General features: G+C 44.5%; 1 protein-coding gene across 4 annotated transcripts in view; it reads right to left on the reverse strand.

Annotated features, from left to right (window-relative positions):
* The window catches only part of pkd1b (polycystic kidney disease 1b), a 243,206-nt gene that overhangs the window by 159,176 nt on the left and 59,437 nt on the right, over positions 1–24,593 (reverse strand). For all 4 annotated transcript variants that reach the window (XM_072558141.1, XM_072558142.1, XM_072558140.1 and 1 more), the window contains exons 11-15: positions 20,002–23,651; positions 9,271–9,420; positions 6,290–6,427; positions 4,940–5,222; positions 3,727–3,949 (exon numbers count right to left, since the gene is read on the reverse strand). In XM_072558141.1, the coding sequence (XP_072414242.1) occupies positions 3,727–3,949; positions 4,940–5,222; positions 6,290–6,427; positions 9,271–9,420; positions 20,002–23,651 (4,444 nt within the window). The remainder of the gene's footprint in view (positions 1–3,726; positions 3,950–4,939; positions 5,223–6,289; positions 6,428–9,270; positions 9,421–20,001; positions 23,652–24,593) is intronic.

Consider the following 24,593-nt stretch of genomic DNA (forward strand, 5'->3'; position numbering starts at 1 on the left):
CATCATCAGTGGCGACCTCCAAGTGAAGTGAAGCTGTTGTCTCCTGCTTTCTATTTATATGTTTGTCCTGGATGGGGTTCCTGGGGTTTGTGATGATGTCATTTCCTGTTCATTTTCTGAGGGGTTGATAGATGGTATCTAGATCTATGTGTTTGTTTATGGCATTGCGGTTGGAGTGCCAGGCCTCTAGGAATTCTCTGGCTAGAATAAACAGCCCTACTAACCATCAAACCAAAAATCTGGGTCCGCTATGTAGATGACACGTTTGTCATCACAAAATGAAACAAGATAGAAGAGACATTTAACATCATCAACAACACCCTCACAGGCATAAAGTTCACCAAGGAGGTAGAAACCAACAACAAACTCGCATTTCTGGATCTGGTATTGTGCAACGAACCAGAATTGGTCAGAGACCTCGAAGTGAAGGAGCCATTGGGAAGTAGTGACCATAATACAATAAGCTTCAATCTGCAATTTGAGAAGGAGAGAATACAATCGGAAGTGACAATATTTCTGTTGAATAAAGGGAACTATGGAGCTATGAGGGAGGAGCTGGCCAAAGTTCAATGGTGCAATACCTTAGCAGGGATGACAGTGGAGGAACAATGGTGAATATTTCTGTGTATAATGCAGAAGTTGCAGGATCAGTTCATTCCAAAAAGGAAGAAAGATCCCAGAAGGAGGTATGGGTGGCCATGGCTGACGAGGGAAGTTAAGAAACATATAAAGTTAAAAGAGAAAAAGTATAATATAGCAAAGGTAAGTGGGAAAACGGAGGACTGGGAAGCTTTTAAAGAACAACAGAGGATTACTAAGAAGGAAATACGCAGAGAAAAAATGAGGTACGAAGGTAAACTGGCCAATAATATAAAGGAGGATAGTAAAAGTTTTTTTAGGTATGTGAAAGGCAAAAAAATGGTTAAGACTAAAATTGGGCCCTTGAAGACAGAAACAGGGGAATATATTATGGGGAACAAAGAAATGGCAAAAGAATTGAATTGGTACTTCAGATCTGTGTTCACTGGGGAAGACACAAGCAATCTCCCTGAGGTGACAGTGGCTGAAGGATCTGAACTTCAGGGAATTTATATTTGCCAGGAATTGGTGTTGGAGAGACTGTTAGGTCTGAAGGTTGATAAGTCCCCGGGGCCTGATGGTCTACATCCCAGGGTACTGAAGGAGGTGGCTCGAGAAATCATGGATGCGTTGGTGATTATTTTTCAGAGTTTGATAGATTCGGGATCAGTTCCTGTGGATTGGAGGGTGGCTAATGTTGTATCATTTTTTAAGAAAGGTGTGAGAGAGAAAGCAGGAAATTATAGACCAGTTAGTCTGACCTCAGTGGTGGGACAGATGCTGGAGTCTATTATAAAGGATGAAATTATGACACATCTGGATAGTAGTAACAGGATTGGTCAGAGTCAGCATGGATTTATGAGTGGAAATCATGCTTGACTAATCTTCTGGAATTTTTTGAGGAGGTAACTCTGAAGATGGATGAGGGAGATCCAGTAGATGTAGTGTACCTGGACTTTCAGAAAGCTTTTGATAAAGTCCCACATAGGAGGTTAGTGAGTAAAATTAGGGCGCATGGTATTGGGGGCAAAGTACTAGAATGGATTGAAAGTTGATTGGCTGACAAGAAACAAAGAGTAGTGATAAACGGCTCCATTTTGGAATGGCAGGCAATGACCTGTGGGGTACTGGGACTGCAGCTTTTTACAATATATGTTAATGATATAGAAGATGGTATGAGTGATAACATTAGCAAATTTGCTGATGATACTAAGCTGGGTGGCAGGGTAAAATGTGAGGAGGATGTTAGGAGATTACAGGGTGACCTGGACAAGTTAGGTGAGTGGTCAGATGCATGGCAGATGCAGTTTAATGTGGATAAATGTATGGTTACCCACTTTGGTGGCAAGAACAGGGAGGCAGATTACTACCTAAATGGAATCAATTTAGGTAAAGGGGCAGTACAGAGAGACCTGGGTGTTCTTGTACACCAGTCAATGAAGGTAAGCATGCAGGTACAGCAGGTAGTGAAGAAGGCTAATAGCATGCTGGCCTTCATAACAAGAGGGATTGAGTATAGAAGCAAAGAGGTTCTTCTGCAGCTATACAGGGCCCTGATGAGACCACATCTGGAGTACTGTGTGCAGTTCTAGTCTCCAAATTTGAGGAAAGACATTCTGGCTATTGAGGGAGTGCAGCGTAGGTTCATGAGGTCAATTCCTGGAATGGCGGGATTACCTTACACTGAAAGACTGGAGCGACTGGGCTTGTATACCCTTGAGTTTAGAAGACTGAGAGGGGATCTGATTGAGACATATAAGATTATTAAAGGATTGGACACTCTGGAGGCAGGAAACATGTTTCCGCTGATGGGTGAGTCCTGAACCAGAGGGCACAGCTTAAAAATACGGGGTAGACCATTTAGGACAGTGATGAAGAGAAACTTCTTCACCCAGAGAGTGGTGGCTGTGTGGAATGCTCTGCCCCAGAGGGCAGTGGAGGCCCAGTCTCTGCATTCATTTAAGAAAGAGTTGGATAGAGCTCTCAAGGATAGTGGAATCAAGGGTTATGGAGATAAGGCAGGAACAGGATACTGATTAAGGATGATCAGCCATGATCATATTGAATGGTGGTGCAGGCTCGAAGGGCAGAATGGCCTACTCCTGCACCTATTGTCTATTGTCTATTATCTATTCCTGGACGTCACAGTCGAAAGAACGGACAACGGAGAACTACAAACCTGTGTATACAGAAAACCAACAAACACTGACCAAATACTTAACTACACCACCAACCATCCCAACACACACAAACAAAGCTGTATCAGAACACTATTCCAACGAGCCACCTCACACTACAACACAGAGAAACTTCGAAAAACAGAGGAGAACCACCTATACAACGTATTCAAGAAGAACAGATACTCAAAAAACACAGTGCGCAGATTCCTCAAGAACAAACCACAACAAGCAGACCAAACACAATCAGAAACTCTAACCACCTTACCATACATCAAAGAAGTTTCAGAAATGACAGCCAGACTACTAAGACCCCTCGGAATCCTAGTAGCACACAAACCCACCAACACTCTCAAATAAAAACTAACAAACTTAAAAGATCTAGTACAACCCATGGACAAAACCAACGTCGTCTACAAAATTCCATGCAAGGACGGCCACAAACACTACGTAGGACAAACAGGAAGAAAGTTAACCACCAGGATACACGATCACCAGCTAGCCACAAAAAGACACGACCCTCTCTCCCTCGTAGCCCCACACACGGAGGAAAAAAAAACACCATTTCGACTGGGACAACACATCTATCCTGGGACAGGCGAAGCAAAGACATGCCAGAGAATTCCTAGAGGTCTGGCACTCCAACCACAACGCCATAAACAAACACATAGATCTAGATACCATCTATCAACCCCTCAGAAAACGAACAGGAAATGACATCACCACAAACCCCAGGAACCCCATCCAGGACAAACATATAAATAGAAAGCAGGAGACAATAGCTTTACTTCACTTGGAGGTCACCACTGATGATGTTACCTAGCCAGGTAATGAAACGTCTGGATATCAAACCTACAGCTCAGTGAGCAAACCTACACCCTAAACCTCAACCTGAGCTACAAACCTTCACAAACCTTTCAAAAACCCTTGTTAATGTTGACAGTTACCTGTGATGCGTAGTACCCATTACCTGTTGACAGCTACGGTTCTGGCTCCAAGCAGATCCTCCACCTGAACCAAGACATGGACAGTAGAGGCTCTGCCACTGGAAGCTGCAGGCAGCAACACACGGGAGGAGGGTTTGATGCCCCGGTACAGCTGAAACCTATCACAACTAGAGAAGTCATGAGGGCAGGTTATCACCATCAGTGAGTAAACCAGCTGATCCTGGCCATCATCCTCATCCCACCAACCTGCAAATGACATGAGGAATTAGTTTTAACAAACATGACTAGTCAATCTTCCAGTAGAAATGTCCCTTTGAGTTGGTCAAAGAGTAGGGTGAGTTGAATCTCTTAAATGCAGTCAAGGATTACTGATCCCTTCATTAAGGAGAAATGTTTCTTCTTGTCTAGGTTCAGGCACAAATTGGCCATCGTTGCACACCATTTGACACTAACTGATACTAATCTGTAGTGATCACAAGGTTGACTGGTATGGATAAGACCAGCAATAACACTCCTCATCAAATAACAATAAAGGAACAACTAGAAAGGAGTTCTGAAGGGTCATTGGACTTGAAACATTAACTCTGTTTACTCTCCACAGATGACGCCAGAGTTCCTGAGATTCTCCAACATTCTCTCTACATGCTTAAGAAAAGCGGAAATCTAGAAGATAATGTCACCATAGTCCCAGTGCATCAGAGGAGTTCTCTTTCATCCGAGAAAGACAACTGGTGGCGGTTTACCCTGAGACTCATCAGGCCTTAGGCAAGGAGAGAGGTTGAGAAGGTGAGTAACCTCAGCTGCTGCAGGAATTGAACCTAAATTGTTGGCATTACTCTGCGTCGTAGATTAGAGTAGATTCCGTACAGTGTGGAAACAGGCCCTTTGGCCCAACATGTCCACACCAACCCTCCAAAGAGTAACCCACCTGGACCCCTTTCCCTCTGACTAACACACCTAACCTATGGGCAATTTAGCATGGCCAATTCACCTGATCTGCACATCTTTGGACTGTGGGAGGAAACCGGAGCACCCGGAGGAAACCCACGCAGACACGGGGAGAATGTCTGTCTGTGTGGAGTTTGCACAATCACCCAAGGCTAGAATCGAACCTGGGTCCCTGGCGCTGTGAGGCAGCGGCGCTAACCACTGAGCCACCATGAGTTATCCAGCCAAAAATGTAATCTGGAAGGGATGGAGGGGGGAACAAAGAGGTGAGTATTTTAAATTGGATACCTGTGCAGTTAAAGCTTAGCAGAGTCTCCAAAAGGTAGAGGGTTTGATCTGGGTGGATGGTGCACTCGCCTCTGCTTGGTGGGTAGTTAGGAGTCAGGGTGATGCTGGAGAACCCTGTGCTTTGCTTTTCTGAGTCAGTAATGCTCAAGGTGAAGGTGTAGTTGACCCCATCTTGGAGGACATCCTGTCGAACAACCAGGTTAGGATTGGAGTCCCCTGTCGAGGTGGTTTTATTGTCCAAGGTCAAAGGAGAGGCATCTGAACTTTGAACTGTCCACTTATACTACAAACAAAACGAAGTACAAGAAATGCAAATACACAAGTCACTCATCAAACAAGACAAAGAATACCTACTCCAAACATATCAGTATCACTAGGTGTGGTGAACCTCCTCAGCTTAAACATATTCTAAAAAATATAATAGATTAGGCACCAAAGGATTGTGGTGGCACAGTGGTAAGGTTCCTACCTTTGGACCAGGAAACCCAGGTTCAAATCCCAAATATTCCAGCAAGTTATAATACCTAACCTGAGCAGGTTGACAAGGAAATAAAATGGACACCAAGAGGATTCTGGGGGTGTTGTGGTAGTGTCCATAGCTCTGAGTCAAGAGGCCTGGGTTCAAGTTCCAACTGATGTATGTGAAGTGTATCATAAAATCTCTGAACAGGTTGATAAGAAAACATCTAAAATAAAACAAAGACAGGAAGTGCTGCAGAGAACTCCACCAGTTCTGATGAAGAGTCTCCAGATTTGATTTAAAAGATAACAAAAAAGGACTTACATTTATCCCAGTGTTTTTAACAACCTCACTTTTGTAGATGGGTCTGAAAAGGTTCCCAGATTGAGGAATATGATAAGCTCCAGACCCCACTCCTTCATTGTGACAGTGTTACATGGACAGTCTAACTAAGAGATGGAGCAAATCAGTGATATGCCACATCCCACAGGCCAATGCACACAGACAGCTGGGGTCACAATCCTCAGGGTATCTCAAAGAACTTCATAACTAATAAAGTAATAGTAATGACTGTAAGAAATATAATGGCCAATTTGTATCCAGTCCTACAAACATTGAGATAAAATTGGGTAATGTTAGATTATGGACAGGCATTAACCAGAACACCAAGGTAAACTCCATAGTGCAGTCTCACATAGTACCGTGGGATTCGTGTTTAAATATCCTGTTAAGAAGACAGCATGGAGTCAGCCTGAATTACTATCCTTCATTGAGAGACCGCCTGTGCTCATCTACAAATTATCAAGAGCTGGAATGAGACTGAAGTGCTGGAGGCAGAGACAGACACCAAATAATGAGAGAGACTGCTACATTACTGGGAGAGCACTTACGGTGGACTTGTTGCTGCAATTCTGACATCTTCCGGCCAATGTGACATGCGTGCTCCTGCTCACCCTATAGCTCCAGAGGACTTGGCAGGAGATACACTCCAACACTACACAAGGAATGTTTGCCGCTTGCACCAGAACCTGTGGCTCAGAATAGTAATTAATCTTAAACAGTTCACACATGCAGGTGAGAGTCAGGGATCACTAATATCACCATTTTCAGTTCAATGAATAAATCATTCAATGTACAACAAATATCTGACAATACCAGGCTGGGCCTTGAGAGAACAGGATACACTCTCTTTGCCCCACAGACTTCCCATCCTTTCTGTCCCTTCTTTGGTTCTCATCATGTTCACCAAGTCTGAAGAACTGGTTGGATTTATTATTTTCAAGTGTTTAAATAGGAGGAATATCTCTTTGGAAGGAAACAGGGAAACTGTTGGCTCTGGTGACAGAATCATGAACAAGAAGACACACTTAAATTTGAGCTAAACGAATTAGGAACAAAACCAGAGAAACCCTTTCCTCACACAGAAAGTCATGTAACACAACAGATTTAGAGAGCTATAACAAAGGGCCTATTGTTTTTAACTGCTAAAAAACCTGATTGGAGACTATGGAGTCTTATGCTGGTGCTTGCCCATCAAATCCTTTCTCATCTTGTTAAAAAAACCAGTCAGTTAGAAAAGAGAAAACCTTCCAAATTTTGCAGGAAAGGCAAATTTATAGAACCACATCAGATTTTCACATCTTAGTATCTTGACTAATTAGTAAACCCTAAAGGGCTGAACTGTATTCACTTTCCAAGGATTTGGAGCCAGATTGATATCCATCCAAATCAAACTTTGTTTGGAAAATGTCCTGTCAGTCTACAGCTATTAGCAAATTGATTTTGTCAACAAGAAATCTGGTGGACTGTGAGAATTCATCAAATTCCAGCTTTTGCTTTCCAGACCAATGATCATAAAGGTGGTTTTCTCTCTTGTTGTATTTAAAACATCATCACTGCAGATTGTTTTGTGCATGTTGTTTATTTTTGGGGGAGTGATTTCAAGGTTATAAATCCTTATTATTACTCTACTGGTTTCACTGGCAGTGCCAGCATTTGTTGTCCTTGAATTGACTGGCTTTTTAGACATTTCAGATGGCAGTTGCTGTGGGTATGGAGTCATATGTAGACCAGACCAGATGAGGATGGGAGCTTTCCTTCCCAAAAGCACAATAGCTGGGGTTTTACAAAAATTGACTGTTCAATCATCTCAGTAAAACTTGTGCTGTGTGTAAAGACCACAAAGAACATGAAAAGATATAGACATTCTGTGGCTTAGACACTCAGACCAGGAGATCTGGAGCTGGAGCTGCTGTAAGTATGGGGCAGATCGCTGTATGATGAGTTTAATGGCTCAGACTGCATTGTGAGAAAAGTGGATTCATTACTTTTTCAACATCGAGTAGGAGAAAAGAAAAATGGTTGTGCCATTTAAAAGGGTGTAAAATATTATAGCCAGGAACAGGGCAAACAGGCAAATGGTGGTGGCACAGTAGCTCAGTGATTAGCACTGTTGCCTCACAACACCAGGGATACAGGTTCAATTCCAGCCTTGGGCTACTGTCTGTGTGGAGTTTCCACATTCCCCGTGTCTGCATGAGTTTCCTCCGGGTGCTCTGGTTTCCTCCCACAATCCAAAGATGTGCAGATCAGGTGAATTGGCCATGCTAAATTGCCCATAGTGTTAGGTGCATTAGTCAGAGGGAAATGGGTCTGGATGGGTTACTCTTCGGAGGGTTGGTGTGGAATTGTTGGGCTGAAGGGCCTGTTTCCACACTGTAGAGAATCTAATCTAATCAAATGCATGTGTTGAATGGTGAGGGTAGATGAGGACACAAAGAATAGTGAGGAAGAGACTGAAGGAGGAAAAGGCCTATAACCTTCCCAAATTGAAACCCCTACTGCAAAGTTAACTGCCCAGGAGTATTATGGCAGTTGGACACAGCACTTGCTTATTGAAATGCGAGGCAGAGAACAGCGATCACAGACAAAGAATTGGAGGAAGTATGTACAGACAAATCAGGTTTCACTTCATTGACCTTTCCTCATATAGACATAGGGGATCTCGCAATTACAAGCCAGAACTCAAGTCAGTCCTAAAGCTTAGAAAATTGAATCAAATCAATGCAATCACAGCTTAATTCCAGGTTAAATGGTTCAAAGAGAGTTGATTAATTGACGAGTGAAAGGTTAATGCTGTGTCCTAAATTTATTACCTGAGTCCTCACAATGTGGATTGTATTGACTAGGAGGGCAACTCTGCTTCAGGAAGTAAACCTGATACATTGCCAGATACTGGCAAGTCCTTATGAGCATCCAAATGAGTCTGTGTGGTTATTTGCTATTGTCTGTTTTATTTTCTTTTATGAGGTAACAAAGTGAAAAATAAAGTGTTAAAGAATTTTTAATTTCATATTTAGCAGGGAGGACCCACACTACTCATGAATTTATTCATGAGAAGAGGGAAACCTGCTTTGAAACAAGATGAAGCAAATGGACAGATGACCTCTTTTCATTTCTGTCAATGTGCACAAAAAAGGAGACTTTCAGAAGATATAATTAAGAAGACATGAAAGTGCAACTAATCCTCTCCTGTGAACTCCTGGCTTCCATTGTCCAAACAGAATCTAGTTCACAACACACTTGCAGTTCTCTTGGATTTGGAATGGAGTTCTCCAGAATATAGGTGTGAAGAAACCCTTTCTGTCACTGAGGCTTGAGCTACCCTCAGTGTGAGATTCTGTACAAAGGTCGATGTTTGAGGGTGAACTAACAGGATGAGATGAATGTGGAAATGCATCAAGCTTCATTCTCACAGCACGTGAAGTTACCAAAACCTTCACAGGTCTGCAGCACACTTACACAGTTTCCAAGGTTCCTTTCCTCAAACTCTCCTTATCTGCACATTGCTCAGATATCAGAAAGGACTTACCAACTGAGTGGTGTGGGCAGCCTCTTTCCCTGGTTTGGTGACAGTCAGTGTGAATAAGTAGGTAGCACCTGGCAGTAGGGTGTTTCTGGGAATAGTGACTACAGGCCCAACTGAAATGCCTGGCTGGATACATGGAGAAGTGAATTGATCCTGGAAACAAGGAGAATATAGATCAATTGGCATTATTAACATTGAGGAGAAAGTGAGGACTGCAGATGCTAGAGATCAAAGTCGAAAAGTGTTGTGCTGGAAAAGCACAGCCAGTAAGGCCGCATCCGAGGAGAAGGAGCGTTGATGTTTCGAGCTCAACATTCCTGATGAAGAGCTTATGCTCAAAATGTGGACTCTCCTGCTCCTCAGATGCTGCCTGACCAGCTGCGCTTTTCCAGTGCCACACTTTTCTATACTATTAACACAGAGTCAGAAATCTGCAGTGTTCTGTGGTTATCTCTCTTGCGCAACCAATGTGTTCACACCACTAGATTCTTTAGAGTGTGGAAACAAGCCTTTCGGCCCAACCAGTCCACACAGAGCCTCCGAAGAGTAACCCACCCAGACCCATTTCCCCTTGACTAATGCGCCGAACACTATGGCCAATTTAGCATGGCCAATTCACCTAACCTGCACATCTTTGGACAGTGGGAGGAAACCCACGCAGACACACGGAGAATGTGCAAACTCCATGTACTGAGAAATAACAAAAAAAGTGATTATTTTCATTTCCTGGGTGGGTAGCAAAGGATAGACACAAGACTCCTCTGTTCTTGTAATCTGAAAGGAAAGCTCCCTCTTTACTGCTCCCATCAAACACTCCCATGGCAGGGACAGCACAGGATTAGATACAGGGTAAAGCTACCTCTATCTTTTAAACTAGAAGTAAATGGAAAGTAAAGCTCTCATGACATTACCCACATTAAATATTCCCAGGACAGGCACAGCATCAGGTTAGAAATAGAAATACTCTTTTTAATCTGAAAGTAAAACTCTCTCTGCATTATCCTCACCAAGACTTTCAGGACAAAAACTGCAAAAGGTTTCAGATTAAACCTCTTGTAAAATGAAAGAAAAGCATCTCATCCTTGCCAACCAGATATCCTAAATTAATCTAGTCCCAATTGCCAGAATTTGGCCCATATCTCTCTAAACCCTTCATATTCATATACCCAAGAGCTGACAAAGTCAGAAATTCCACTTTCTCACCAAGGCTGGATTTGATTCAGGTCCATGAACAGGTGGCCTCGACTGATCTGTTACCCAGGAGAAAGTGAGGTCTGCAGATGCCAGCTATCAGAGTCGAGAGTGTGTTGCTGGAAAAGCACAGCAGGTCAGATAGCATCTGAGGAGTAGGAGAATGGATGTTTCGGGCCGGAGCCCTTCATTAGGAAATAGGCTGGGAGCCTCGGGGTTGGAGAGATAAAGGTCTGATCTGTAACCCACTCAGATCTAGACAGAGCAGCAACACTGAGGTAGCAAGTGCAGCTTATTAAAACAGTACACGACAGCATTCAGCAACCTGATGGTGGCCATGTGGAGTGACTATGGAATCAATTTGGGAGAGAGAGCATCTGGGGAGCAACCATGGAGTGAAAGTGGGAGAAGAGTCTCTCGGACGATCACAAATAATGACAAAAGCTGTGTCTACACAAGAACTCTTGTACTGCTACAATTCGGGAAGAAGCTGCCGGGCAACCTCACCCGTGTTCAATGCATATTCTACTCTATATGAGAATCCTTGATGCTTTTTGTGGCTTGCAACAACATATCACCAACTGGAGGAACTAAAGGTGCTCAAGTAGCAGCTGCAGTCATTATAGAGCATCCAAGGCCGAGGGAATGTGTTTAACTGTCAGACAATCAAGGAAAGGCAGTGTGGGGTCCTGTTAGGACTGTTTGCTATTCCATATTCAGTTCTGAATTCTGTGAATGATGGTTCCTTTGGAGCTTGTAGAGAGTGCCAAGTCGAACACACCTTGGGTGACACAGCTGTACAAGGGCTGTGGAAGGAAGCGTGCCTGGCACTGTGACAGTGGAGGGAACAGACAGATGATTCTATGCCATAGATGAGACTCCAGAATGGCAAGTTGCCAACTTGGTGTCAGGCTGAAACATATCAATGAGCAGCAATGGGACATTCTGGGAGGGGTTGAACAGCCAGAGGTTATGCTCCATTTTGATTCTGTCAGAGAATTGTCCAATTACAAATTGAGGCCACAAACAGATCTTGTGAAATTGATGAACACTGGTTTATTTCTCATGATATCATGGAGAGGAGAAATTGACAGGACTGATACAAAACTGACACGAGGCACAGTTAGGTCAAGGATTCTCCTTCCCAAGCTGCAGATACAGTTTTTATCATGCTACAGTATCATAGTGTTAATTACAAGACAATATGAATTAAATTACATTTAATGGAAAACAATTGGTTATCCAGGAGTAGCAATCAGGTAATCATTGTAACAGGAAGTTCCATTCCTCTGACAGAGCAGGTGCTAATGTCCAATATCCTGGTTCCAATGGGTCTGCAGGGTAGTGTGCATTCTTGTCAGGTATCTGGGTGCCATCAGTCTAGGTAGGCTTTGTGGGGCTTCAGCACCTGAGGGCACTGGGGATGTCCACGGGGCTGCAGGAGCGGTGAAGCTATTGCGAGGGAGGAAGTCTGTTATCAGATCATCAAAGGAGTGTATTCCTTCAGTCTGGAAGCTGTTTAGGTAATGTCTTGTTTGCTGTTTAGTTCCTGAGCTGGTTGTGGTCAAGTTGAGGTATTATGGGTATACCCTGTTTCGCTAAGAACAGACATGGATTCTGTGAACAAGTGGGCAGGCAGAGTGGTTTATTTTTCCCACAGGTTCTAATGAGGGGCAGGAAGAGGGATGACGTCCAACAAACAAGGTTTGGAGAGTAAGGAGTGAGATTTAGAAACAGGCTCTCAAGCCAAGTAATGTCCAGTTTTTGCTTGATGTCATGTGCTCATGAGTGCAGAAATATGAAGGCAAAGCTGATGAACATCTGGTTGGAGAGATAATGCAGGAAGGAGGGCTTCACTTTCCTGTAACAAAGGGCTTGCTTCTGGAGGCGGTAGCAACTGCATTAATCTTTGATGATTTAATACTGTTTCATAAAGCCTCTCCATCATCCTCAAGGCACAAGCTAGGAAGGTGATGGAATATACCCAGTCATCTGGAAGAGTGCAGCTCCAACAAACTCAAAAATCTGAACACCATCCAGCATGAAGCAGCCAGCCCGACAAGCATCCACCTCCTCCACCACTGATGTTCAGGAGCAGCAGTAATCCTACAAGAACTGGAGAATTTCACCGAAGGTCCTCAGCCAACACTATTCAAACCCACGACCACTTTCATCTCATCAGAAAAAAAAAAGCAGATACTTGGGAATACCACAACCTGCAAGATCCCCTCAAACTATTCACATTCCTGACTTGAAACATATTCAACAACAAAAATAGAAATTACTGGAAATCCTCAGCAGGTCTGGCAGCAACTGGGCCATCAATTATTGCCCATCTCTAATTTTTCTTGACAAGGTGATGGTGAGCAGCCTTCTTGAACTGCTGCAGTCCACGTGCTTTGGGTTGACCCAGAATACCCTTAGAGAGGGCATCCAGGATTTTGCCCCAGCAACAGTGAAGGAACAGCAATATGTTTCCAAGTGCAGATGCTGCAAATCAGAAACAAAACTAGAAATTGCTGGAAATACTCAGCAGGTCTGGCAGCATTTGTGGACATTTCAGGTCAAGTGACCCTTCTTCAGAACTGATGGTAGCTGGGAAGATGTTAATTTATAAGCAGACGATAGGGTGGGGGAAGGGGCTAAGGAGTAAACAATTGGTGGGTATAGAACCCAAAGAGAAAGAAGAACAGTTGTACAGACCTTTGTCTGAATGAATAACGATTGGGCTAGAAGGTGAATAGCTATTAATGAGGCACTGTTAGTGGCTAATAATGGGTTGAGTGTAATAGCAGACTATATGTTAACAAGAGCTGATGTATGGGGGTTGGGATAAGGGTATGGGAGAACTCAAGCCCTAAAGTTATTGAACTCAATATTGAGTCAAAAGGCTGCAGGATTCCCAAGTGGAAAATGAGATGCTGTTCTTCCAGCTTGTGCTGAGCTTCGCTGGAGCACTGCAGCAACCCTGAGACAGAGATGTTGGCCAGGGAACAGGATGGATTGTTAAATTGGCAGGATACTGGAAGCTCAGGATCTTTTTTGCAGACAGAACATGGGTGTTCTGCGAAGTGTGGTCACCCTAATGAATTTCAGGCGCAACATGACATTAAGCTCTTCTTCTGTCATCTTTGCCTCCATGCCCATTTCTTTGGACAAAAGTTCTCTCCCCGTTCCACAGACCCCTTCACTCAACCTTAACACACTCCCTCCACCTGGGATCCACCCTCTGGCATTTTACCTGCACTTGACCTGTTCATTGAGATCAGTCGATGTGACATAGGTTGCCTCAATTTCCCTGCCCACCCCCACCCCCAAACCTACCCATCCCAACCTGTCCTCCTGGGAACTGACTGCATTCCGAGCTGTTAGATCCAACTCTGACTTTGTAATTAAGTCTGCTGATAAGGTGCTGGTATGGTCTGGTGGACCAACCTTTACATTGCAGAGGCTGAGCGCCAGCTCTCAGATACTTCCTCCTATCTCCCCCTGGACCATGACCCCATGATGGAACATCAGGCCATTGTGCCAACTATAGTCACTGCCTCACTTCATCTAAATGGCTCTGACCTCCATAGTCATGAAATGCTTCAAGGGGCTGGTCATGGCCCAAATAAACCCTAATTCCCAGGCTATCTTGATCCCCTACTGACTGAACAGGTCCACAGCAGACACCATTTCCTTAACCCTGCACTCATTCCTGGAACATCATGACAACAAGGACATCTATCTCAGATTCCTACTCTTTGATGACAGCTCCGACTTCAACACCATTAACCTCTCCTGGCTAATCTCAAAATTCTGAGATGTAGGTCTCGGCTCCACCCTCCACAACTGGATCCTGAGCTTCCTGACCCATAGACTGCAATCAGTGAAGATCGACAATTGCACCTCCTCCATGATAACACTTAACACTGGAGACCCCCAAGGATGCCTTCTCAGCCCCCTATTGTATTCCCTGTACACCCACAACCGTGTAGCCAAATTCCAAACAAACACAGTCTACAAGTTTACTGATGACACCTCTATCGTAGACTGGCTATCAAACAACAATGAGTCAAAGGAGATGGAGGGCTTGGTGTTGTCATGTAACGATAACAACCTCTGTCTCAATGTAGGCAAACAAAAGAACTGATCATTGACTTCAGGAAGAAAGGAGGAAGACACACTGGCAACTACATGATGTTCCTAGGAGTGACGGTAACTGACAACCTGTCCAGACTTCCCACATAGACGCAACGGTAAAGAAGGCACAACGTCACCTCTTCTTCTTCAGGGGGCCTAGGAAATTCAGCATGTTCATAAGGATCTTGGCTGATATTTTTACATCATCAACATCCACAGGTGAGGTCCTGGAAGACTGGAGGGTAGCGAATGTTATGCCCTCATTCAAGAAGGGCTGCAAAGAAAATCCTGGGAACTACAGATCAGTAAGCTTAACATCTGCTGTGGGTAAGTTACTTGAGCAGATTTGGAAAGATAGGGTCTGATTTGGAGTAATCAGCATGGCTTTGTATGTGGGAGATGATGCCTCACAAATTTGTTAGAGTTGTTTGATGAAGTGACCAGTAAGGTTGACAAGGGCAGGGCAGTAGATGTAGTCCATATGGATTTCAGTAAGGCCTTTGATAAGATACAACATAGCAGGCTACTCTGGAAAGTTAGATCACATGGAATCCAGGGAGAGCTGGCAATTGGTGATGATAGGAAGTAGAGGGTGAAAGTGGAAGGAAGCTTGTAGGACAGGAGGTCTTTGACTTGTGGTCTGCTGGCCCATTACTGTTTGTTATCTATATCAATGATTTGGATGAGAATGTTCAGGTATGATTAGTAAGTTTGCAGATGGCACTAAAATAGATGGTATCATGGGAAAGTGGGCTGACAAATGGCAAATGGAGTTTAATATAGATAAGTGTGAGGTCTTGCATTTTGGAAAGTCAAATCAAGGTATAAGTTTCATGGTGAATGGTGGGGCCTTATAAGGAGTGTAGTGGAACAGAACTTGGAGTTCAAGTACACAGTTCTCTGAAAGTGGAGTCACAGGGTAGACAGGGCAGGAAAGGTGGCTTTTGGCACACTGGTCTTCATCAGTCAGGACACTGAGTATAGAAGTTGGGAAGTTATATTGCAGTTGTACAGGGCGCTGGTGAGCCCACACATGGAGCATTGTGTTGAGTTTTGGTCACCTTGTTATCAAGGATGTTATTAAACTGGAAAGAGTGCAGAAGAAATTCACAAGGATGTTGCCAGGACTCAATGGTCTAAGTTATAGGGAGAGATTAGAAAAGCTAGGACTTTTTTCTTTCAAGCATAGGGACTGAGGGGGGATCTTTCAAAAGTGTATAAAATCATGACAGACATGGATAGGGTGAACACACTCAGTCTTTTTCCCAGGATTGTAGAATAGAGAACTAGAGGGCATCAGTTTAATGTTAGAGGGGAAAAGAATAAAATGTAACGTGAGGGTCAACGTTTTTTACACAGAGGGTGGTATGCATATGGAATGAGCTGCCAGCGGAAGTGGTTGAGGCAGGTGCATGAACAACACTTAAAAGGCATTTGGACAAAAACATGGATAGAAAAGAATTAGAAGACTATGAGCCAAGTGCAGGGAAATGGGGTTAGCATGGATGGACATTTTGGTTGACATGGAGTGGTTTGGTCCAAATGGCCTGTCTCCATGCTGGAGGATTCTATGATTCTATGAGTCTACAACTTTTACAGATGTACTATATAAAGCACACTGACTGTCTGTTATGGCAACTTCTCTGCCCAGGTCTGTAAGTACAGAAGGTGGTGTGGACAGCCAAGACCATCACAGAAGCCAATCTCCCATCCATGGACTCCATTGACACTTCCCGCTGCTGTGGAAAGGCTGTGAACATCATCAAAGAGCCTTCCCACCCCAGCAATGCATTCCTGATGAAGGGCTTATGCCCAAAACGCCGACTCTCCTGCTCCTCAGATGCTGCCTGACCTGCTGTGCTTTTCCAGTACTACATTTTTCAACTAAAACCTCTTGCGTCAGGCAGAAGATACAGAAACTTGAACACATGCACCAATAGGTTCATGAACAGCTTCTTCCCTGTCATTAGACTGATAAGCAGACTCTCTAACTTCAAATAACGTTGATTTTGTTAATGTTGATTTTGTTTCACACACATCCTGTGCAGTGTAACCTGTATGCCTCCCCCTTCTTGTCAGCCTTCTGCAGAAATTATATCCTCTGTGACGCCCTGGTCCAATCTTCCTTCACTCCCAATAGCTCTCCATAGCCTCATGGCACCTTCCTCTGCAAACACAGAATACTTAGCATATGAATATTCATTTCCTCCCTCCTCAGTTGCCAAGGGCCCGAACACACCTTCCAGATGAAGCAGTGCTTTACCTACACTTCATGTACTCGAGTCTACTGCATTTGTTGCTTACAATGTGGTCTCCTCTACATTGGGGAAACGAAACATAGACTCGGTGACCGCTTCACAGAACATCTATGCTGCAACTGTAATACCCCACCATGTACCTTGGCTGACATCTGGAAGCTGGAAGAACAGCACCGCATTTTCCACTTGGGGACCCTGCAGTCTTATGGATTCAATATCAAGTTCAATAACTTTAGGGCTTGAGCTCCCAAATGTCATTACCCAACCCCCATGTCTTGTTAACACATAGTCTGCTATTACACTTAACCCATTGTTAGCTACAAACAGTCCCCATTAATAGTTATTCATCCTTCTAGCCAGGTTATTTTTTTCAGATTAGATTCCCTACAGCATGGAAACAAGCCATTTGACCCAACATGTCCATGCCAATCCTCCCAAGAGTTATCCTGCCAGATCCATTCCCTTTCATTTACCCCTAACTAACACACATAACACTATGGGCAATTTAGCATGGCCAATTCACCTGACCTGCAGGACTGTGGGAGGAAACCGGAGCACCCAGAGGAAACCCACGGAGAGAATGTGCAAACTCCACACAGTCAACTGAGGCAGGATCAAACCCGGGTCCCTGGTGCTGTGAGGCAGCAGTGCTAACCGCTGAGGCATCATGCTGCCCAGTTATTCATTCCTTTGTTGGTCCAACTGTTCTTCTATCTCTTTGGGTTCTATCCCCACCTATCATTTACTCCTTACTCCCTCCCCCCAGCTTATTTTCTATATATAAACTGACATTTTCCCAGCTACCATCAGTTCTGAGGAAGAGTCACGTGACCTGAAACATTAACTCTGATTTCTCTACACAGATGCTGATGTTACAAAGTTGAAAGCATGTATGTTCACTTCAAATTTAAAAAAAACTCATAACATCAGGTTATAGTCCAACAGGTTTATTTGGAAGTATTAGCTTTTGGAGTGCCGCTTCTTTGTCAGGAAGCTGATGGGACAGGATCATAAGACACAGTAGTTATAGCATTAGATCGTAGTGTCATGCAACTGACATATATTGAATAAACCTGTTAAGTCTTTCATCTTTAGAATGGGTTGCTGGTTTCGATTCATTAAAATGTAAATCCCAGAACTTCTTTCAAGTCACATTCCCAGGATAACTTTAGATTTTATTTTAGAAAGTGACATCTCAGCTCAGACAATGCATTAGAGGTGTGAGGTTAGAGTCTGTCTCTATTCCAATTTTAAGTCAGACTGGTTCTATTTTCTACAACAGACTTTAAAGTAGAGATCGTTTTCTGAATATTGAAGTAAACTTGGGTCAATCTACACCACATGGACTACAGCTGTTTAAGAAAGCAGCTCACTCTCACCTTCTCAAGGGGAATGAGGATGGGCGTTAAGTATTGGCCCAGACAGTGACACCCACACCTCACAAGAGAGTTTTTTTAAAAAGTCAGCACAGCTTTGTGAAAGGAAAGGTTTGTCTGAAAATATTGCTTGAGATTTTTGTGATGAGAGCAAGAGGGACAATAAGGGTAGTGCAGTTAACATGTGCACACAGATTTCAACAAAACATCTGATGAGGTCCTGTTAGGTCCTATTTAGGGGAGTCGATGACCTAGTGGTTATACCACTGGACTGTTATCCAGACATCCAGGTAATATTCTGCAGATCCAGTTTGAATCCTGCCATGGCAGGTGATGGAATTCGAACTCAATACAAATCTAATGATGGCCATGAATCTATTGTCGATTGTCAGCAAAAACCGATGTGCTCACTAATGTCGTAGAGGGAAGGAAACTGCCATCCTTATTTAAACTAACCTGCAGGTGACTGTAGACCCACAACAATGTGGAGACTCTTAACTACCTTTTGGGTATTAATTACTAGCGTAGCCAGCAATGCCCACATCCCATGGATGAATAAAAAGTACTGTTCAGAGGGTAAAATGAATTCCAATCCAAAAATGGCTCAGTGGAGGGAAGTGAAAACTATTTGGATTATTTTGTGACTGAAAGACTGCTTCCAATGGAATTGTACAGGGCTCAGTACTGTATCCGTTTCACTCTGTGGCATTGTCCAGTGTTTTGCATTTCTGTGCAGAGTGAGATATTAGAAATCATGTAGATGATGGTTGTGTGGTTTGCAATGATGAATTAAGGTGTAAGTTTAGAAATATAACAATGAACTGGTTAGGCAGACAAAGCAGTACCAAATGGATTTCATTCTGGATAAGTATGAGATCGTGAAAGACTAACAAGGCAGGGAAATATATCAAGGGGATTGGATACTGAGAATTGTACAGAAGCAGAGGGACATTTCAGTGTACATCCAAGACCTGTGACGGTGGCTGCACAGGCTGACAAGGTGATCAAGAAGACACATGGGATCCTTATTTTCATTAGCTGAAGGATAGAATTTAAGGGAGGTCATGTTAGAATGGTTGATGTTGTGCGTATAATTCTGGTCACTACGGTAATGAAAAATGTGATGACGCTAGAGAAGGTGAAGAGGAGATTAATGCAAATGTTGCCTGGACTGAAGAATGATAGTTATGAGAAGAAATTGTTGGGATTATCAACTTTGGAACAAAGGCAGCCAAGTGGAAATTGAAATGTACAAAATTGTGAAGGGTTTGAATTGAACAAGTAGATAGGACCTATCAACCATCATGGTTGAGGGAGCAGAGATTTAGAGTGAAAGGCAGAAAGTTTAGAGAAGAACTGAGTCCCTCTCACCCAAAATATCCAATATTGCACCTATTTTTGAGTGGGCCAGAGAACACATTGGACAGAAGCTAAGTGACATTTGAGTACACTTGGCCCATGTGATTTGGTTTTGATTGCCTAAGAAGCTAGCAAGGAAATTTTTCAAACTCTTTCCTTTGATTGCAGTTTTAATACTTCATCCAGGGGTTTCTATGGTTATGGAGCTGCAACATAGGAAGCATGATTTCAGCACTGCCACCATTTCACTCATGTTTCCATCCAGCCAATATTGCACGAAAAGTTTCTGTGACTGGTTAGGATAAGACTGCACCATGGGTTGATAGATACTGATTGTATCTTTCAGAGACAGAATTAGGTGAATTCTTGAGACCTCTTCTATAAAGAGGCCTCTTCCATGATTTTATGAAGGAATTAGCACTTACCTCAGCTTCACAAGCCCAGCGATAAGATAGAAAAGCCTCCTCCTCCTTCTCAACATCTGGGTCATAGGATTTGGATCCATCTAGTACCAGATCCTGGTGATTGGCCCATGTTCTCTCTGATCCTCCATTGATAATGGCCAGCAGCTTACTCTGTACCACCTGGATCACTGCTGCCACTTTCTGACTCAATGGTGTGCTAACAAGGTCCACTGTGAACTGCAAGCAATGTGCACCAAGAGGCAGTGCCAATTTTGGCAAGGCCAGGATGGGTTTGCCAGTATCCACAGTGCTGAGGTGCACTCCGGCTGACCCATGGCATCTGGTGCCCTCAAATAGCTCCCAGTGGTAGTGAGCCTGGTATGCTGTGCAGCCCCTCAGGTCCACCTTAGCCTCAAAGTAGCTTGCTCGTGCCCGGATGATGGTAGGTGGTGGTTTGACCAATCTGACTTCAGGAGCCCAGCAAGCAGGCTGCCGCACAACAATCGCCAGGTGAACAACTGCAGAGCTAATGTCATTGAAGGCTTTGGCCTCTACAGTGTACCAACCAGCAGTCTTATACCTATGCTGAATAGTGCCATTCTGGCTGGCATATGTCTCAGGTGAGTCGCCAAAGTTCCAGAGGTATCCAACATCCGTGCCCCCCACTAGCACCACCTGAAACGTCACAGCCTGTTCCACAAATGGATCAACATTGTCACTCCAGAGCTTGTCTACCACTGACACGCGGAGTTGAACTTGAGTGCACTCAGTGAGTGAAAGGGCACCAAACTGTCCAATAGCCTCCACATGGACAGTTAGCTTGCCTGTGCTCTGAGGGGTGTAGATAATGCTTGACCCTGAGCCATGCTGATCAGGTAAGCCTGGCAGGTGGAGGTTCCACCTGTACTTCACACCTGTCCCTGTGCGTACCCTCGCGGTGAGCATCATCTCCTGGTTGGCCTCCACAGCAGACTGGCAACAATTAACCAAGTAAAGCCCAGTGACCTCTTCCAGTACCTCCAGGGAGGCAGACCGGGTCTCACTGCTGACTTCATTGCGTGCTGTCGCAGTAACATTCTGCTGTCCTACCGAAGGGAATGCCATCTTGTAAGTGTCTTCATGTAGTGACAACTGTGTGCGCAAAGTGGTGAAATTCAGGAAGTAGCGCACCATGCTGCCCTGCTGGACACGAAGGGTAAATGTCACTGGTTCACCAACCCTAACAATTATCTTGTCCATCTCAATGACAAACCCGGTGATACTGTCTTGCACTGTGAGGTTATGGTGTACTGATTGCCAGCTAACTCCATTGGATGCGTTGAGGGTGAGTTGGTACACTCCTGCTGTGCTGAATGTATGATTGATCTCACGGCCATGCCAAGACTGGGTGCCAACTGGGCTCAGCAGGCACCATTCCCAAAAGATAGCAGTACCTCTGCCTGCAAAGCCCTTCAGGTGAGTGATAGCATTAGTCTGCAAGTAAAAAGGGGGTGCTGCACTTAGCACATTGTAGCTCACTTCATAGACAGGCTCTTGGATTGTTAAAACAAGGGAGCTCTGGGCATTCCCTAGCTTGTTGTGGACAGTCACGTTTACCATAGTGGTTCCTGCTGTTGAATAAACATAGGAAAGTGAGGAGATGCTGGTCCTGAGATGATTTTCAGCTCCTTCAATGAACCATTCATACAGTAAATCAGTCCCAGAGGTGACTGTGATGCTTAGTTGAACTGGTTGCCCTGTGGCTACATTGCATGGTGTTGAAGTAACCTTCACCCCACTGATACGCTCCAATACGGAAATCTCTTCACTTTGGCTGACTTCTCCAATAGCATTTTTGGCCAATACCACTAACCAGTAATCCCCAGCTACCTCTGGTTGAAACATCATGACTGACCCTTGACCTACAGCAACCACAACTTGGCCTTGCCTTATGGTCCATTCATAGGACACATTTGAGCCCAGTGCCGCGTGTGCACGCAGTATACAAATCTCCTTGGCAGCAAAATAGTTTCCGTGAATCAGATCTCCAGTGTTTATCGTCACATCTTGGATCCTTTCTTCAGCCTGAACAGTGACCATTTTTGTTTCTTCACTCACCTCATTTCTTGCTGTCACCACCACTCTGTAAGTGCCAGGCTCCAGGAAGCTGTGTTTGAAACTGGATGATCCATGGTGTAGGACACAGTCTCCACATACTGCCCAGAAGAAGACAACTTGTTCCCCTGCAGACAGGGAAGCAGTGAAGACGACACTCTTCCCAGTTTCCACTGCCAGCTGGTCAGCACTGACATTCAGCTGGCTGATGGGTGTGATGACATGAATATTCAGGAACCTCTCCAGGTGACTGACCAGGTTTACCCCCACCACAGCCACGGTGAACCGTCCACATGTCCGATAAATGTGAGATATTTGTTGGCCCTGTGTCGTAGTAGTGCCATCGCCAAAGTCCCAGTGGAAGGTGGCATTGGTGCCTGAGGCACCATGGAGATGAAATACATATGTCTTGTTCAGGGAGAGAGCCTCCTGGGCCAGACCCTCATGATGAATTGTGAAGTCCCCAACACTTTCCTGAACAGTCACTGAGCAGGAACTACTTTGATGGTCAACATGGTTACTCACAGTGACCGCAGCCAAATAGATACCAACCTTATCATAGACAAAGGTCTGCTCCCTGCAGCCAGAAATAGGAGGTCCTGGCACTCCAAAATTCCAGTGGTATTGGTAAGGGTGCTGCTCCCCCTCCTCCGGGTCCACCTTGGCCACAAACTGAGCTGGGTCTTTTAACCGTACGTATGGGTTCCTGGCCAAGAGCTGGACAGAGTGGATGGGTACCTGTACATAGATGGCAGCCTGGTAGGATGCGGTGTTAAATGGGCTGGTGGCGGTGATGGTGATTGTGTAGTTCCCAGTCATGGTATAGGTGTGATAGGCCCCGGAGCTACCTCGGACCACCAGAGCTGGACTCCCATCTCCGAAACTCCAGCGGTACCAAGTCTCATTCCCTGTGCTGGATACCTGAACCTGGAAGGAGGTATTACTTCCCGAGACCAAGCATCCTGTTGGTTTGACAGCCAGCACCTTCAGTGCATGCACCTCCACAACAACCGACTGACTGGCAGAGCTGACCATGTTCCTCCCAGTTACCGTGATGGTATAACTCCCTTCCACTGGGTACTTGTAAGAAATGGTATCAGTTGTCAGATTTCCAAAGATGTGTCCATCCCCCATACTGAAGGCCCACAGAATGTTTGTGCCACGTCTTGCTTCTGCATGAACCGATATTGTCGAACCCAGCTCACTGCGCTCACTGGTTGTCACCTTGAGGCATGTAATCTCTTCCTCCACTGTAACCATGAGATAGGAACTCATTGCACTGACTGTATTATTGATCTGGAGTGTGACATTGTAAATTCCTCTCATTTTAAACCTATGCTGCACCGTGGAGCTTGTCACCACAACAACAGGAGCTCCATCACCAAAGTTCCAAGTGTAGAATATCCCGTAAGAGTTCGGCCGAGGGTAGGCTTCAAACACAACGACTCCATTGGTGTGAGGGTGCTCTGGCATCTGTGCACAGCTCAGGTCTGTCAAGGGGTAGTGGACATACACAGAATGACTCTGCCTAATGCGGCTCCACTGAGCAATACACTCCACTTCCAAAATGTAGTTACCTAGAGAGACAGAAGAGTATATTTAATACTGTTGCTTCTGACATCATATATTTCTTACACCACCACCCCTACAGCTGATAAACTACCCTTGGTGATCTGGGAGAACATGAGAATGGAGAGCAAACACAGTCAGAAGGAGGGAAAGAGCGAGAGACAGAGAAAGTAAACAAGGGAAACATGTGACACAATGTGCAAGTCAGAGATGGACCACAAGAAAAGGGAATAAGTGTATGGGAGAGACAGGCAAAGGGAGAAAGCCAGGTCCATATTGAATGAAAGAGAGATAGACAGAGAGAAAGATTGGGAAAGAGAGAGAGAGAAAGATTGAAAGAGGTTGGGACAAGGGAGTGACAAAGACAGAGAGGGATGCAGTGTCAAAGGTAAGAGAGGTAGGCAGAGAGAATAAGAAAGAGAAAGAGGGAGATTGGGAAAGAGATAGACAGAGTAAGAGATAGAGACTGGGACAGTGAGAAAGACCAAGAGAAAAAGAGAGGAATTGTTACCAAAAAACAGACAGAGACAGGCAGGGAGAGACAAGAAGATGATTATAAACCAATGGATAATGACAAACCAATAGTGCCGAGGCTTTTTCATTTTCCAAAAGAAATGTCAAGGGGACAGAATGAGTATCTTCAGCCAACGCTGGAATTGAACCCACACTGTCAGTATCCAAAGAGCAGGAGAATTGACATTCATCAGGAATGAAGGGCTCGTGCCTGAACTGTCGAGTCTCCTGCCCCTCGGATGCTGCCTGACCTGCTGTGCTTTTGCAGCACCACACTCTCAATCCTGATCTCCAGCATTTGCAGTCATCACTTTCTACTGCTCCATTATTCAGGGTAAGGCTCACTCAGTGTGTATCTGTACAGTCAGTGCTTTTTTCAGCAGGGTGAGGATCACTCACTATGTAACTGTACAGAGTTAGTGTTTATTCCACAGGGT

The sequence above is a fragment of the Chiloscyllium punctatum genome, chromosome 39 (assembly GCF_047496795.1).
Source record: "Chiloscyllium punctatum isolate Juve2018m chromosome 39, sChiPun1.3, whole genome shotgun sequence".
NCBI lineage: Eukaryota > Metazoa > Chordata > Chondrichthyes > Orectolobiformes > Hemiscylliidae > Chiloscyllium > Chiloscyllium punctatum.